Source organism: Antechinus flavipes, chromosome 1 (genome assembly GCF_016432865.1).
Source record: "Antechinus flavipes isolate AdamAnt ecotype Samford, QLD, Australia chromosome 1, AdamAnt_v2, whole genome shotgun sequence".
Taxonomy (NCBI): Eukaryota; Metazoa; Chordata; class Mammalia; order Dasyuromorphia; family Dasyuridae; genus Antechinus; species Antechinus flavipes.
Genome location: NC_067398.1, coordinates 479,188,141 through 479,206,737, shown reverse-complemented (window position 1 = coordinate 479,206,737; position 18,597 = coordinate 479,188,141). Strand labels below are relative to the sequence as shown.

The window sequence follows — 18,597 nt, the reverse complement described above, 5'->3', positions numbered from 1 at the left end:
TCTAAGTAAACTGTCCATTTTATTCCCCTAATGTATGAATCTAGCAACTCTCTCAAGGAAATGAGGTTCCTAAAACATTTGTATAGCCATGTTACCCCCAATTCAGGAAGTTTTAATGGCTCCCTGCTGTCTCAGAATTAAATACAAACTCTTCTGCTTGAGTTTTGAAGGCATTCAGAATCTATCTGCATGCAATCTTACGTTAGTCCCCCTCATTCTGGAAAGTATCTTATTTTTAACCAAATTTTTTGGTTGATCTTTGATATTTTCTATACTTGATATTTCACCTCTTGCCTCCATACGTTGGTACAAGCTGAACCATGCTTTGGATACTCACATTTCCCTCTTGGAATGCTTAACTACCTTCATTGCTGACATCCAGTACTGACGCCTGCATAAGCCTCTCCTAAACAATCAAGTAATTCTTGCCCCTCAAAAGAATTTTTAAAAATATTTGCATTATGTCTATTTTGCATTTGTTATAGCTCCTTACATGTTGGAAGCTACTAGTAAAATTTAAGCTTCTTGAAGTTAACTATTTTGTTTTGATTATAGCTTAAAACTTAGAATAGTTCTTATAACTCAGCACAGTGCCTAGGAACATAGTAGGCATATTAGAAATGTTTATCCAAATTATAGATTCCATACAACCAGTGATGAAAATGAATGCTACCCAGCTCCTGACACAGAGGTGATTGGCTAAATATATAGAATGAGACACATGTTTTTTAAATATGGTCAATGTGGGAATTTGTTCTGTTTAGCTATGCATATTTGTTTCATGGGGTTTGTTTTTATTTTATTTGCAGTTGATAGGGGAGGCAGAGAGAAATGCTTGTTAATTTTTTTAAAAACTAAATAAAATATAAGTTCCTTAAGCTGAAGAAATGATTTCATTTTTCCCCCTTTTAATTTATTGGTGATGTCAATTTTTTCTGTTCCCTCATGAAGAGATTATCTGTTGGAATACAGTGTCTCTAGAGAAGACATCTTGGAATCAATCAAAACCGGTTTTCCTTGTTGTAAACCCATCTCTCTTTGTCCTCTGATCTCCATTAAAAAAACTTCACATTCTGCAATAACCAATTATATTCAACCATCTGTCTAGCTTCTTTAAAGAGGCAATCAGCTATATAGGAGATTATCACTGTCACAACACTGAGTAAGTATTGAGGGCCAAGACCGGTCTCTACTTATAATTGAATGAAATGGGACAAAAGAACTTTGATTACTGGACAGGCTGACTCCCCATTTCGCAATTATTCTACTTACTCAGGTCAACAAAACTAAAATAATCATTTATTCATTTGGGAGCCTTAAAGGGGATTTTTGATAAGAAAAGGGTTCATATATGGAAGCATGGATATAAATAGTAGAGCTGTGCTATTCTGCCTCTCCCAAGTCCTGCCAAATGGGGTTTTCTTTCTTTCTTTTTTTCTTTCAAACTCTAAGTACTGTCTTTCTCTATTGTCTCATGTCTTCAGTTCAATAAATACTAATTATCAAGGAGTTCTTAAGCATCTACTTTGTGCCAGGTACTGTGATAGGACCAATAGATCCAGAGGGAGAGCTATTTCCTGAAGTTAAGGAGTTTATATTTTGGGGGACAGGAAACACAACACACGCATTATATTAGATACAAAATATACTCAAATACTCTGTGCTCTCAAATGGATCTGTGATCTCAGGTATGATCTCATCAATTTGGAGGTTCTGGTCTTCAGTGAGGCAGATAACAACCCTGTCGGCTCATCCCATATAACCCATATAACCTTATGTCCTCCCATAAGCTGGCCACTAAGACACATCCGGTATTCTGAAAGCTTTTCTTGTTTTCTCCTGACAATGAAAAAATACTCATGGAATTCTATGGTAGCTACTTGTCATTTCTCATCCTTACTATCTTGACTACATCATCTTCTTTTCCTATGGTACACTTCTATGATGACATATTTTACCCCCAATTTTTTTCAAAATTCCTCATTGATGAGATGTAGACTGCTTACTTCCACCACATATCTCTTCATTTCTCTCTATCAAAAATCACTTTTCTGTTTGGCAGTTGTCAATGCTGTAAAATTACCCATGCATAAAACTTGTAAATAAAAAGCTATAATAAAAAAAAATTACTTTTCAATTCTTTGGAGATTATTGTGTTATAAGCCATATGTCCATATAATAACACAGAGAATATTCATATTAAAAGGATGTATCTTTGTTTTCAAGAAAATTTGGTGCTCATTAAGATGAGGCAACCTGCTTTATGTGCCAGGCACTGGACAAACAAACATTTAATTTCCACGAGTTCACTCTTCAAGTTTGAATCCTGGAAGAATTGAGACTCAAAGCCTTCTTCTGCCCTCTTTAAAAACTTCACAAAGAATTATAATCCATTTGTACAAACATATTTATAGCAGCTCTTTTTGTAGAGACTAAGAGTTAGAAATTGAAGTGATACATCAGTTGGGGAATGGCTAAACAAAAATAGGCTATATGACTGTTTTAGAATATTATTATGCTATAAGAAATGATAAACAGGCTGATTTCAGAAAAACCTGGAAAGACTTAATTTGCATTTATTATTTTTAAATTTAAATTTTAAAAATTAAATTTGCACTCAATGCAAAGTGAAGCAAACAGAACTAGGAGAATATTAAACATACTAACAACAATATTGTTTGATAAAGAGTTGTGAATGACTTAGCTCTTCTAAGCAATACAATGATCCAAAACAATCCCAAAGGACTAATGATGAAGCATATAATATGCCTTTAGAGGAAGAATACAGACAGAAGCATGCTATTTTTTCATTTTCTTTCATTCTTTTTCTCTTTTTTTTTGTCTTCTTATACAAAATGACTAATATGAAATTGTTTTACGTGATTGCACGTGTATTACCTATTTTTAATTGCTTACCATATCAGGAAGGAAAAAGAGGAGGAAAGAGCAGAATTTGGAACTTAAAACTAAAAAAAAAAAAAAGCCTCCAAATGTTTTAACATGTACTTAGAGTAAAATAAAATATATATTAATTTTTTTTTAAAGTTAAAAGAATAATTATGACCTTTTACACTTCTGGCAAATTAATTTATTTTTTACACTAATCCAGAGTAATTTCATTCCAACTTCTATATTTCTTTTTTTGGCCCTAACAGAAAATCAAGGAGAAAAGAACAGAAATGTGCAACTCAGCGGCTACCAAAAAAGTGCTATATAAATGAGACTTATCTTTGTTTCTATTTTTGTTTTTTTTCCCTAACTGTAACACTGGATGTGGGACAGAAATAATAGTAATCTAAATCAACTAACTCGTATCAGTGATCATTTCTATTATGTCACTTTGTCTCCTAATGAAATAGTCTCCAGATATAAGCAGTGTGTTTGAGAGATCAATTATAGCTGAAAAACAAGAGTAAAGAATGTATGTATATATTAATTTTTCAATTCACAAACTTGATTTATTATCATTCTAAATTATAAAATTTTTAACCCTGAAAATAAATGCAAATGACAAACATTACTCAAATTCCCCAAATCCACATAATTCGATGTGATTTAATTAATATTAATTAAATACTGTAGTGTGTAATTTACTATGCTGATCATAGGGCACAGCCTTCACCCTGATAATTAGCCAGGAAATATGGGCTCTGGCAATGTCACAAAGATAGCTACCTAGAGAGTAGGAAATTTCTAACTCTGTCCAGATGTCCTAAGAATAACACATAGAAACAGAGCTAAAGGCAAGAATTTAGGACCAAGATAAATGAACTTCTGTGTCACAAAGGTGAATCTGAACTCAGCCAACAAATGCAGAGAGGATTTTAGTACTCAAAATAATACTTTAAAAACCTTAAAATTTTCCAAGCAATGGCCTAAACTGGACTCCTTTCTGGATTTCCCAAAAAAAAGTTTATTTTGGACATGATATTCCCCAGCTAAAACAAAAGAAATTGGTTAGAAATTTTTTGAATTTGCCCTGTACATTCTACATTACTAAGGTTCATGCCGAGAAGGTAACACAAGTTGAAGGAGTATTGCTCTATTGCTCTGTAAGTTCACAGTGTACTTCCATCTACCATCTCCATGCTTCTGTACCAGCTGTCAAGTCTAGAAAGCACTCTCTCCTCAGCTAGCTTTGTGGTATCTATCATATGTTTCTTTCAGGGTTCAGCTCAATTCTCACTTACTTCACAAGGACTACCCTGATCTTTCTCAAATGCTAGTGCTTTTTCCCCATGATACTGCTTTGTACTGAAATTTGTATGTATTTATATTTTCTTAACTGTTTCTTGAGGGCAGAAACTATTTCATTTTTGTATCTCCAGCACCTAGTACAATGCCTCAAATATAGTAGGTATTTTTAATAAACATTCACTGAAAGCATGATCCAAAAGAAGATATACAAGAAAACACCTATCCCCAATAATTTACAGTGGTAGGAAATATATGGGTTTGGAATAGTGCATCTATTTTCAGATAATTTTTAATTTATTGATTATTCTTGCTAAGATTTTTTTTCTTTTTTTTTTTTAAAGTTTATTCCAAAAAATACTTGCTGAATGAAAGATGTGTGTTTAAAAAAAAAAAAAAAAAAGAATATTGGATCTTGGTTTGAGTTAGTATAATGGAGAAAAGCACAGATCTGGAATCAAAAGTTCTTAGTTTAAATCCCACTTCTAAACTACCTATTGACAATAAGCAAATTCTTCAACCTGATTAGATCTCAATTTCCCCATCTGATAAATGGATAGATTGGCCTAGCTGATCTCTGAGGTTCCCTTTGATCTGTAGTTCCGATCCTGTGAAATACTGACTCCAATACTTTTTAGTATATATGTAAGTACAAGCCACTTCTTAGCTGGTTTCTTCAACTAAAAAATGGGATAAGAACAGTTACACCACAGATAACCACCATATAACTCCTTCCCATGAATGCTTTGTATTGCATACATTTTTTGAAAGGATAAGTAAAAACGATCCCAAATCCAATTGCTATATTGTACACTGAGTGCCTATGTTAGAGTTAGAGACTAAACTATCCACATTAGTTGGAGACTAAACTCTACCATTAGGTATAGACAATCTATACCTAAACTTTATTTGGAAGATTTCTCTGGAGGGAAATTACAGAGAAAGGCATAATGAACCAAAAGGAGAATTAATTCTGCTGGTGTGACTCCAGAATTGAACAGAGTCTGTGTGAGCCCAGAATCCTTAAGTGAAGTCCTGGCCCAGCTTATATTTCAATATAACACATGGACAATAACTGACTTTTTCACTTTTCACATAGACATTTCAAAATACATCATAGCCACAGTGCAACATACCCCTCTTATTGTTTCTGATGTTTACAAAAGATGCAAGTTGAGCCATGTTCTACAATGCTAACTAATAATTAAATTATTTTCTCAAGTGCAAGATTAAAAGGAATCCTGGTATTACTGAGATTAATCACATTCTGCACTAAGGACTACCTTCTTTCTACCTTGCCACTTCCCCCATCTTTCAGCCTCTACAAATTCCCTTTATTCATATTATATTTCCCAAAGGGGTGGAGGATTAATGGAGAGGATTAATACTAGGCAGTGATATTAATAGCTAGGATTTATATAACACTTTAAAGTCTGCAAAAGGAGGCAGGTAGATGATGCAGTGGATAGAGTACTGGCCCTGGTATCAGGAAGACCCCAGTTCAAATATGACCTTAGCCGCTTAAGACACTTAACTCCAATTGTCTTGCCAATAAATAAAGTTTGCAAAAGGCTTTTTACAAATTTACTTTTATCCATATAAAAACCTTGGGCAGTGGGTGCTGTCATTATCCCCATTGTAAAAACAGGTTAATTAACTAGCCCAGGGTAATAGAGCTACTCAAAGTCTGAGGGTGGAATTGAATTAAGGTCATCTTACATCCACACCCAGTACTCTATCTATGCACCATCAAGAGTGTAATACAGAGATGATATTTTCATGCATGATTTACTCTACTAATATAAGAAAAGTAATGAGTACAGTATTCACTTCTCCCCTTTTACTCTAAGCTCAAACAACCACCGTGCAAAAAATTGCACTAAATTGGAGACCATCAAGATTCATCCAAGATCTAATAGCAAGATACATTATATTTACAATACTGAAACTCAATTACAAAATAGCCAGCAGATGTTCTTTTGCATTATGGAATTTATGACGTAGGTTTTGATGTAAAATTTATGAAATGAAAATTGGATCTATCTGCAAGAGAATAATTTAAAATATCTATTTAGCTTTTAGAGTAGCAGTGTGGCATAGAATATTATAAGGGTTGACTCAGAGTGAGGGAGAATTGGATCCACTTCTGACATACTGAATATGTGAGTCTACTTAAGTCATTTCTCAGGGCCTCTGTATAAATCTACAAAACTATCAATTGCAAAATAGTGGTAAATCAGCGCTGGTAGAGAACATTTCCTCCCCTGAAATTCCCAGTATCAATGAAATCACAGATATGATTTTAAAATCTATTTAGCTTATTTTGTTTGTCATGAAATTTACTTCTTAAATCCTCTGAATAGTTAGAAAAACATTTTCTAATCAATTCACAATGTAGACAATTTATATTTAGGGTTCTGTGTGCAGAACTAAAAATATAAAAGGTGTTTCATATTAAATCATAACATATAGACCAAAGGAAAATCTTCATTGAAGTAGAAAATCAAGATAATCCTTTGAAGGGAATAGCAGCAGTTTATTCCAGTGAGATCAGCTCTGATTTTGTCAGGAAAAAAAAAAAAAAGATGTGGCATGTTTTATGATCTTCCTCCAAGGACTCTTTGAAAAACTATTTTAAAAATTACTATTAACAGATAAAATGAATAAATTCAGTCAACATTACAAAGAAATTTCATTTCCAGAGAAATTCTTAAATCTATATCTGTGGGTCAAACAAGGTCTAAGGTTGCTATTTAGCAACCTTACCCCCTTATTCAGCAGATATTTATTGCATTGCTCTTTAAAAAAAAAAGGATAAGGGAATTTTGTTGATTAATCATGATCATTAATGTGAATAAACAAGAATAAACAACTACTCTGCTTTGTATATTATTGCTATTAATAATGCGAACAATATTATCACCCTAAGCTAAACATGCTAACTACTTGTAATTCCATACAAGAATTTTTCAGTGTGATCATCACAAAAAAAGACTCAGCTTAGCATTAGGCCTCCTCAACTGGAACATGGAACATAGCAAGGTTATGTTTCACTATTCTTAATTCCAACACTCACTGCAAGGCACTAGCCTGAAAGAAGACATCTCCTCATTGTGGAGAAGAAAATTCCTTCCTGATAGAAGACAGATTCCCTCAGTGATAAAAATGCAACTCCTTCCTTTGGTTTGATCAGGGAAGTATGTTGCTTGCTGGTCAGCTATTTCAGTCATATCTAAATCTTTATGACCCCATTTGGGGTTTTCTTGGCAAAGATACTAGAATGGTTTGTCATTTCCTTCTCCATATCATTTTATTTCAAATGAGGGAACTGAGTCATATATATTATTCCGTTCTCTCATTAGTACAGGAATATTCCTTAAAGATACCTTATGTTATTTATTTTGTTAAATATTTCCCAATTACATTTAAATCTAGTTTGGGCTGCATTTGTACCAACACAACATGGCATTCAATAGCATTTGACATCTCTGCTTTAAGATTCATGATGCTCAAAAATCTTTCTGGCCTAGGTTATGTCAAATGCTTGTTTCCAGACTTTTTAAATTCTTAATTTCATCACTAAGTGTAGTAGGCCATTGTATTAGTTGATTCCCAAGAACCAAAAATATTTTTAAATGCATGTACTTAATGCAGGATTAATAGAATTTAGTTTTAGAGATGCCCACAGAGGTTCAAATCTCTTATTTCATAGATGAGGAAATTAAAACCTCTAAAGGGTTGACCTGTAAAAAGTCATACAGTCAATCATTCTCTGGGCCGAAAACTGAATCCATATTCTATCTCCAAATCCATGACTCTTTACTTTGCATTATGCTACTTACTATAATCTTGAGTCATTTGGGGGTTTCATTTTCCTCAGTTATAAAATAAGGTTACAGACTACATTATTTTTAGGATCTCTTCAAACTCTAAACTTATATAAGACAAAGAATGAATTTGTGCCTGGACTAGAAGCTATATGAAATTCAACTCTCAACAAAAATGTTTCAATGATGAGATAATCTCAGCTCTTACAACCTAAAGGTTACATCTACATTTCTAATCATTGTCCTTTGTACTTTTATAAAAGAGAAAGCAGTGAAATCAGTCTCTACAAAATTTGAACTCATTTTCAATGACAAATGATGACTTTGTAGTTATTTCAATAGTATTTTATTTTTCCAATTACATGTAAAGATAGTTTTCAACACTCATTTTTCTGAGTTACAATTTTTTTTCTCCTCCCTCTCATCTTTCCCCTCCCCAATACAGCCAGCATAGATTAAACATGTAATCATTTTAAACATATTTTCATATTTGTTGTGCTGTGAAAGAAAAATCAGAACAAAAGAAAAACCATGAAAAAAAAGCAAACGAAAAATGTGAAAATAATATATTTCAATCTGCATTCAATCATGGCATTTTCTATCCCAAGTCTGTTGAATTGTCTTAGATCACTGAATGGCTGAGATGAGCCAAGTATATCATAAATGATCATCACATTATCTTGCTGTTACTGTGTGCAATATTTTCCAGATTCTGATCATTTCATTCAGCATCAGTTTGTGTAAGTCTTTCTAGGCTTTTCTGAAATCACATGGTTATTATTTTTTACAGAACAATAATATTCCATTACATTCAATTATCATATCCCATTTAGCCATTCACCAATTGATAGACATCTACTCAGTTTCCAATTCCTGGCCACCATAAAATGACCTACTACAAACATTTTTGCACATGTAGATCCTTTCCCCACTTTTTCTGATTTTTTTAGGATATAGACCCAATGGTGACACTGCTGGATCAAAAGATATGCACAGTTTTAGATATACCTTTGGACATAGTTCCAAATTGCTCTCAGAATGGCTGCATCACTTCACAAGTCCAGCAACAATGCATTAGTGTTCTAGTTTTCCCACATCCTATTCAACATTTATCATTATCTTTCTGTCATCTTAGCCAGTCTGATAGATGTGAGGTAGTACCTGAGAATTGTTTTAATTTGCATTTCTCTAGTCTTTTTTCATTATGACTCTAGATGGCTTTAATTTCTTCATCTGAAAGTTGTGTGTTCATGTCCTTTGACCATTTATCAATTGGGGAACAACTTGCATTCTTATAAATTTGACTCATTTTTCTATATATTTTTTAAATGAGGCCTTTAGCAGAAAAACTGTTTTCCAGCTTTTAGCTTCCCTTATAATCTTGGCTGCATTGGTTTTGTTTATGCAAAATCTTTTTAATTTAATGTAATCCAAATTAATCCATTTTGCATTTCACAATGTTCTCTATTTCTTCTTTGTTCATAAATTCTTCCCTTCTCCAAAGATAAGTAAAACTTATGACAGGTAAACTATCCTTTGTTCTCCTAATTTGCTTACAGTATCACCCTTTATGTCTAAATCATGAACCCATTTAGACTTTATCTTGGTATATGGTATGAGATGTTGATCTATGCCTGATTGCTACTAGATGATTTTCCAGTTTTCCCAGCAATTTTTATCAAATACTGAATTCTTACCCCAGAAGCCAGAGTCTATGGGCTTGTCAAACAATAGATTACTGTAGTCATTGACTATTGTGTGTCGTGCACCTAACCTATTCCACTTATTCACCACTCCATTTTTTTTAAGCCAATACCAAATGGTTTTGATGACTGTTACTTTTTAATATAGTTTTAAGTCTGATATTGCTAGGATTTGTGTTCCCCCCCACCATTCATTCCTTTGATATTCTAGACCTTTTATTCTTCCAGATGAGCTTTGTTGTTATTTTTTCTAGACTTAAAAAAAATTTTTTTTGGCAGTTTGATTGATTTGACACTGAATAAGTAGATTAATTTAGGTAGAATTATCATTTTTATTATTTTTAGCTCAGCCTACTCATGATCAATTGATATTTTCCCAGTTATTTAGATTTGAATTTATGTGAAAAGTGTTTTGTAATTGTAATTCATAAAGTTGCTGAATTTGTCTCGGCAGATAGACTCCCAAATGTTTTATATTTTTCATATATGGGATTTCTCTTTCTATTTCTTACTGCCAGTCTTTTATTGATAATATATAGAAATGCCAATGATTTTTGTGTGTTTATTTTCAATCCTGCAACTTTGCTAAATTAATAATTGTTTCAAATAGTTTTTAAGTTGATTTTATAGGATTCTCTAAATATACCATCATATCATCTATAAAAATGATCATTTTGTTTCCTTATTATCTATTCTAATTCCTTTGATTTCTTTTTTCCCCCCTTATTGCTAAAGCTAACATCTCTAGGGCAATAGTCAATAATAGTGGTGATAATGGACCTCCTTGTTTCACTCCTGGTCTCACTGGGAATGCTTCTAACTTATCCCTATTACATATAATGCTTGCTGATGGTTTACTTATCATAAATGATAATCTTCAAAATTTAATTCTGAGACATCATATGTTCTACCATCTGCTGGGGAATGTCCCCAAATTTTATAAAAGTAAGCAGGTGAAGTGTCACTAAGGGACTAATTGGATATAAAATTCCAAGCAAGATAGCACGATTATTTACATTCACTGGCTTGGTTTATAGATCCTTTGTTCTTTAAGGGAAGTTAAGTAGTTTTTGAATTCTGTCAGATGTGAAGCTTTTGTTATAAAAAGGGACCTTAGCAAAAATTAAATAAAATCTTTGTTACACAGCCTCGTATAAGTTACAGTCACACCCATGGGTAATGAAACACAGCATAATAATTATAACATAAATAAAAATGAAAACAGAAGCACAAGGATTAAGGAGTACTGCCATTTATTATCCATCCAAAAATAATATACAAATATCTCCTTATGCAAAGCAAAACAAAAACAAAACAAAAACCAATATTCTCCCAAACCTGGAGCTTATTTATGGATCTGTGAGGCCCATTATGCTTTGCCTGTGTTCTGGACATTGATCATAGTCCCTTTTTCTGCCTAAAACTATCTATTTTATATCTTTACTGTGGGTACAGAGGGAACAAACTGTAATGAATGTAGACTGTGAATCAAAGCAAAATGCCATGACAATTAGTATTGTACAATATCAAAAGTTATGTATTCCATTCCACAAATTTTTTTTTAAGTGGCTACAATGTATAAGCACTAAGAAGGCACAAAAGTTGATTTAAAAAGAAATAGCCTTTGCCTTCATGGAATTCATCTGGTGAGGCAGGAAGATAACAAAAATACAGATATCTCACCTAATATCATAATAAATTCCTCCAGAAAAGAACTTCATATGAAATAAACCAAAACTTCTAAAAGTGTGGGTCCCCAAATGGGATGACATAACTGAATGTGGGGAGGTGTCACAAAATTATTATTTATTATCAATAAAAGTTTAATTTCTATATCTATTTTAGTGATCCAGAGTCACATAAAAATTTTTCTGGTGAATAGAGGTCCCTAGTAAAAAACTTTAAGAAGCCCTGTGAGTTAGATGGACTCTCAGGTGATACAGTGGATATTACCAAGCCTGAAGTCAAGAAAACTCTTCCTGAGTTCAAACCTAAACTCAGACATTTAGTAGCTGGTTGACTCTGGACAAATCACTTAACCATGTTTGCCTCAGTTTCTGTGAAATGAGTTAGAAAAGGAAATGGCAGAACATGTCAGTAAATTTGCCAAGAAATCCCAAATGTGATCACGAAGTAGCAGACACAACTAAAGTAATTGAACACAAGTTAGACACGCCAATCTCAGATTACCTTTTGTCTACTCTATATGTCTTGTATGTACCTAGTTATTTCTATGATATTTCAACCACTGGAATGTGAGTTCCTTGAGAAAAAAAAAAAAAAAACTTTCTTTCTATTGTCTTTCCCAGCATTTATGACAGAACTTGACATAAAATAAGCACTTAATAAATACTTTTTGATTGACTCACTAGCCATCTTTTTTATATCATGACTGAACAATGTTGCCTATTTAGTAAAAATTATAAAATAAATCTTCTGATAGTATAGTGGTATTTGGTTATAATGTATTAATAAAATTACTGCAAAAACCCATTGGTGGGAACATTTTCATAATGTAACAAAATATGAAAGATACTATGATAACAGAACTGTTGCAACTGTTCAGAGAAGAGTTAAATGAAGAAAACATCATTGTCAAGGTGACATTTGAATATAATAAAGATGCATAGAATTTTATCTGTTAGTCAATAAATATTTACGAAGTGCCTACCATATGCTATGCATTGTGCTAAGTGTTAAGGGTACAAAAAGAGTCAAAAGACAGTTCCTGACCTCCAGGAGCTCACAGTCTAATGGGGGAGACAACAAGCAAACAAATATGTACAAACATAGTATATAGAGGACAAACAGTATATAATTAAGAGAGAGAATGGTATTAAAAGGAGTGGGAGAGATTTCCTATAGAACAAAATTCCTTAAACTTTTTCCACTCCCTTTTCATCTAAGGAATCATTATAGGCACATACAATAGGAATACAAATCAAACATTTCTTGATAATAAATCATAATTTCACAATCCCCACATTCAGTTATGAGGCCCAATATGGGTCATGAACTAGTTTAAGAAAAAAAGCTACAAAAGATGGGATTTTAGTCAGAACTTAGGTCAGTAGGCAGAGCAGAGGTTTGAGAGCATTCCAGGAATGAAGTGCAGCCAGAAAAAAATGCTCAATACAAAGAGATGGAATGTCTTTTTCATGGAACAGTAAGGGAGCCAGTATTGCTGGATTGAAGATTATATACAAAAAGAAGTAAGGCATAAGAAACTTGGAAAGGTGGAAAAAGAGTGGGTTATGAAGGCCTTTGAATGTCAAAGCATTTTTAATTTAATCCTACAGATAATAAGGCTGAAGGGAATAAAATATCAAGAGGGAGAAAAGGGGGGGGGGGGTGGTGATGTAATCAGTTTTGGGAAAATCATTTTAGTGTCTGAATGGAGAATGTATTGAATTGAGGTGAAACATAAGGCAGACAGATCCAGCAGACTATTGCAATAACTCAAGTGTAAAGTGATGAAGGCCTGCCTTATAGTGGTAGCAGCAGTTATAATCTAAGATTTTAAAAATAAAAGATTCTTATTCAACTTCACCCAGTGATGCACCATAACTATTTCACTGTTTAGATAAATTCTACCATACTCTTTAAGGTCTCCTCAAGGCCCACATGAACCTTTTCTTTATTTAAGCTCACAAATTTTCTTTCATTTCAACTTCCATAACAATTAATGGATATACCATTCATTTGATATTTATTTGTATTTTTTCCACTTTAGCTATTTATAAATCAAACTATCTATAGAAATAGACATAGATATTTGTCATTCAGTCACTTGTGACCCTGTATGGGGTTCTCTTGGCAAAGATACTAGACTGGTTTGTCATTTTCTTCTCTGGTGGATTAAGGTGAACAGAGATTAAGTGACATGTCTACGTATATATAGCTAATGGGTGTCTGAGGCTGGATTTCAATTTGTTTTTCTGACCCCAGACCCAGAACTCTATCCACTGAGCCACCTACCTGCCTCAGACATGGATATAGACTACTATCACTAGCAAGATAAATAAATGACAGAAACAGAAACAAAAAAAGAAAAGATATAAAGAGAGGGAGGGAAGAAGAAGAAAATAAGAAAGGAAAAGAAGGAGAAGGAAGGAAGGAAGGAAGGAAGGAAAGGAAGGAAGGAAGGAAGGAAGGAAGGAAGGAAGGAAGGAAGGAAGGAAGGAAGGAAGGAAGGAAGGAAGGAAAGGAAGGAAGGAAGAAAATTATCTCACCTAGCACCTCACCAATTTTAACATTTCCTGAATTTTGTCATTATTCAATAAATACTTGTTCAATCACTGGTATGCTTGTTTTAGTTTAAGTATATCATTAAAAGTAATGGAGTGGGCCATATTGCAACCAAGGTCCTGTAAAAGGTACCATGAGATATACTTTGGAGATTGAAAGAGAAATATGGCTCTCAAGGATTTCAAAATCTAAAGAAAGGAGTGAATATAACACAAAGAAAAGTAAAATTGGTTAAAAAAGAAAAAAGAAATCCAGACAAATTGCTATGAGAAATTTGAGGAAGAAAGAAAAATTTCACCTATAGGATGGAAAGAGTTCTTGCAGGATGCAGCATCAAAGTAAGATAAGCAAGATTTTGTTGTTTTCTCCAATTCTTTATGTTTATCTTTTCATTCTGCCCTGTGTTATTTCCTTTTTCTTTTAACTAGCATAACTAATTTTAATCTCTGTACTGCTTTCCTATATTAGAATAGTATCCCAATCTGTCATGAGTTTTAGCCACTTACTACTCTTCTGGGCAACCGGCTCAAAAGATAGCACCTTAGAATATTTTCCATAACAGTTTTCTTTTAAATGTTCTTTCTTCCCTTCCAAAAAAAAAAAAAAAAAAAAAGGGAAAGAGGGGCAGCTAGGTGGCATAGTGGATAGAGAACCAGTCCTGAAGTTAGGAGGACAGACACTCAACACTTCCTAGCTGTGTGACTTTGGGCAAGTCACTTAACCGCAATTTCCTCAGGAAAAAAAATCAGAAATATGGAGGAGTAAAAAAAAGTAATTTTTAAAAATTCAGCCTCTAAAACTTTAAGTTTTCTCTGGTTGCATTTTCTGATTAATTAGCTTTTTGAAAAGCCATATAAGTTAATAGACTAGTAACCCTGCCCACATTCAACAGATTTTAATGACAATTTCATAATGGTAATCATAATTCTCTAGTGTTTTTAGACTTGTGATCTAGACCTACTTACTGACTTTGATAAATCTACTGTTACAGAGTTCTGCTTACATATGATAAAAAAAAAAGATTTCTATGACATTGAATTTGTATGCCATATTTTCATATTTTACTTTAGGATATTTGTCTGATTCCTGCTACAAAACACCCTACATCTCTACTGTAGTCATTCTAGTCAATAATAGATCCAATGGTTTAAATAGTTCCAATGGTTTAAAATAATTTCAAATAGAACCTGAGTGTCTTACACAAAATATGTACCCAATTCAATTCAATTAATATTTACTAACCACAGATTCTTTTTGATCACAGATTCTGATGTTATACCAGGCAAGAATCAGTAGCTGCTCCCAAGGAGCTTACATTCCATAAATGATTATTGACTATCTAAATAAATGAATGGTTGAATATCAACATAGAAATGACACTTCAGTTAGCAGTTCCAAACATTATCATTACCTAAAAATTATATAAGGTGTAACTTTTTTTTTTTATTCTGCGAGTTCAGTGGTTTTATTCCATTAATTTAAGTAGAAACTGTCACATCTATTGAGTTTTGAAAAAAAGCCACGAACACCTACTTAAGTCTTTAAAGCCTTTACAATGATAATGAAAAGGTATTTTAATGTCTTTATTGGGACATGATCTTTGTGCATGTGTGTTTGTGTGTGTATGAGAGAGAGACCAACCTTCTCCTTAATGAAATGCATTAATTTTCCCCCAACATCCATAATTCTCCAAAGATGATAAATCTATACTATTTTGGAAAAGTTTTTAAATAATAATAACTTTTATAACACTAATACTTCCTTAAGTAACTCTAACTTTGCATCTGTGGGGTTCTTAGGAACAACTGGAGTCATATCCAAGATACATACGTGTGTGTATAATTGCAGAGATATCACATCGCTAACATCTGTCCAGTGGGAGATCAAAGCCAAAAGTTTAGATCCAGGGGCGGCAGGGGGAGGAAACGGACTAGGGATGTTTGGGGGAAGCAAAGGGGTTAGAAGCGTAGAGTAGGCTCTCTCCTCCTAATGCCTCACCTCCTGTATTCCTTCCTTTAGTTTTCCCTAGCAGGCCTCGTTCTACGCGCTCAGATCCTGTTTGCTTGCTTAGCTTTTAAGGGAAGCCATCCCCCAGCACTCCTACCTTCCTTACCCAGTGAACCCCGCTACAGCACCATCAAAGCCAAGGGCACAGCCGACTGAGGGCGGAGTCCAGCCGAGGAACTGACTGGATAGTAGTGGCCCTGCCATCTCTGAGCCCCCAACCAAGCAAAATAATAAAATCTCGGTATGGCTTCCTTTCCCACTCCCCCACTTCCCGCATCCATTCAGCCAGCCTCTCTGCGTGGAGGTGGAAGAGAGCTGTTCCCTGGATGCATCCCTTCCCGCTCGTGCGTGATCAGAGGAAAGAAACTCGAAGCAATCTCACACCGTGTGCCTTCTCTCAAACTACAGCCAAGAGGAAGAAGCCCCCACGTCTTCCGATCCCAACCATAGGTTTCAAGGTGGAAGAAATCTCCGGCCTGAGATGAGAGCAAGAGCAAAGGGAAAGTTTTCAGCTCCGTCGGTTCCCCAGCCTATCCCACAGTGGCCGCAGCAACAGTGCCATCATCGCCCAGAGGAGAAAGCAGCCCAGAAGAAGGCAGCAAAGCTGAGTTGTCTGTACACGGAGGGGTAAGGACCTCCTGGTTTCTGCATCTCTCTCTCTCTCTCTCTCTCTCTCTCTCTCTCTCTCTCTCTCTCTCTCTCTCTCTCTCTCTCTCTCTCACACACACACACACACACACACACATACACACACACACACACAGCCCTCCTCACGCGCGCGTGCACACATACACATGCACACATCCTTACATCCGTACGAATGGGCTGCCTAGCCCGCCAGCCAGAGCAAGGAAGATTCTCCAAGCCCGCGACACACATGGAAAGCACCGGCTCTCCACTTCTTTACCTGATATTGATCGAAGCCCGCCAGCTGCTCTTCCGTGACATACCGCAACTGCAACATGTTGAAGCCCAGCCTTCAGAGCCTTCAGCTCAGGCTGTCCCCAGGAGCAGCTGCTCGCCGCCAGCCACCTCCGAGAGAGCAGGAGCACTGAGAACGAAGAGGGAGTGAATGAGGAGAGAGCACTGTGGGGGGGAGGTGGAGAGGAGGAGGAGATGAAGGAGGAGGAGGTGGCGTGATAAGTTCAGCCCTCCCCGAGCCTCCCTCCCACTCCTCCGGTGGAAAGGAGAGAGCAGCAGCATCCGCTGCGAGCTAGCTGCACAGGATTCACTTCTTCCTCTGGGAAGAAAGAGCTGAAGCTACGATTGGATGTTAACTGGGGATGATTGGGGACTATAGTCCCTTGTTCACGTTAGGGAAGGCATTTTGTTATTATGCCCTGTAGGTAGTGCGCTATTTGGGAATTACCTATTTCTAAGAAAAGAGGATTTTGCTAATTGATCCACTGACAAGTTTTTTAGGACTTTCTATGTGACAAGCATTGTACTGGGTGCTAGGGATATAAAAACAAAAATGGAACAGATTTTGACCTCAAGAAGTTTGCATTCTGTTGGGAAGACAACTTGTACAAGTGCCTAGCACATAATAGGCACTTGATACATGTTACTTTCATATGCATTCGATATATTTTGTACCTACAGTTATTTGTATGTTCTCTCCCTGAGGGCAGGAATGTTTTGTTTTGTTTTTTTACTTTTCTTTGAAGCCAAAGAGCTCGATATAATTCTTGCCACATAGTAAGGACTTAATAAGTGTTTGTTAACCTATGTGTATATAAACATATGAATATAATACAAAGTATTTGTTATAGTATTTTATTAAATTTGTTCTTGCAGCGGTGTCAACATAATTGACACTTTGGGGAATAACAATTATATTAATTCACATTTATGTAGAGCTTTGTTTGTTTCACTTATCTCATCTGATTTGAGCCTCTCAACAACCCTTTGGATTAATTGGTATTATTATTTTCCATATGAAGAAACTGAGACTTAAGGATATTCAGCGACTTGTCTATTTGGAGGAGGTTATGATTTTCATGTTCACTCTACGATTTATTCAATGAGTGATCCTCTGGCTATGGGAATTTCTTATACCAACACAGAAAGCACCTAAATTATGATAGTTAAGTCTTGGAGAATTGCCTGAGGCATATAGGTAATGACTTGTCCCCAGCGAATTGGTGTGTATTAGAAGCAGAAATTGAACTCAGATCTTCCTGACTGCAAGTCCATCCACCACTTTAGCCACTTGTATGATATTTCCTCTCTCTTACACACACACACACACACACATACACACACACACACACACTTCACTATGCTATTCTATATTATACTTTAGAAGCCTACCATCTGATTTCTAAGACATGAAATGTTGCCTTAGTGCCAAAGTAATGAGGGTATGGATTCTAACCTTATAACCTTTAGTAACAGTATTCAGCTGGGACCAAAGATGGCTTTGTGCTGGGAAATTTGGTTGCCAAAAATATAAAATTTGCTTCTGACCCTCTTGGATTATCCTAACCTTTTCACTTGTCCTCCTGATCCTTTCCCACACACCTGCTATATTAACTGGTATTAATTTAAAGCATTACATCTTCAAATAATATTTTCATCTAGTTAGGAGATCATAATTACTGTTGGGCTAAAGTGTA

At 34.9% G+C, this 18,597-nt stretch overlaps 1 protein-coding gene across 1 annotated transcript in view; it reads right to left on the bottom strand.

Moving 5' to 3' along the window:
- Positions 1 to 17,064, bottom strand: part of LOC127543895 (ethanolaminephosphotransferase 1-like) — a 149,646-nt gene extending 132,582 nt beyond the window's left edge. The window contains exon 1 of the mRNA XM_051970230.1: positions 16,887 to 17,064. Coding sequence (XP_051826190.1) covers positions 16,887 to 16,943 — 57 coding nt within the window. The 5' untranslated portion in view covers positions 16,944 to 17,064. The remainder of the gene's footprint in view (positions 1 to 16,886) is intronic.
- Between the last annotated feature and the right edge of the window lie 1,533 nt (positions 17,065 to 18,597).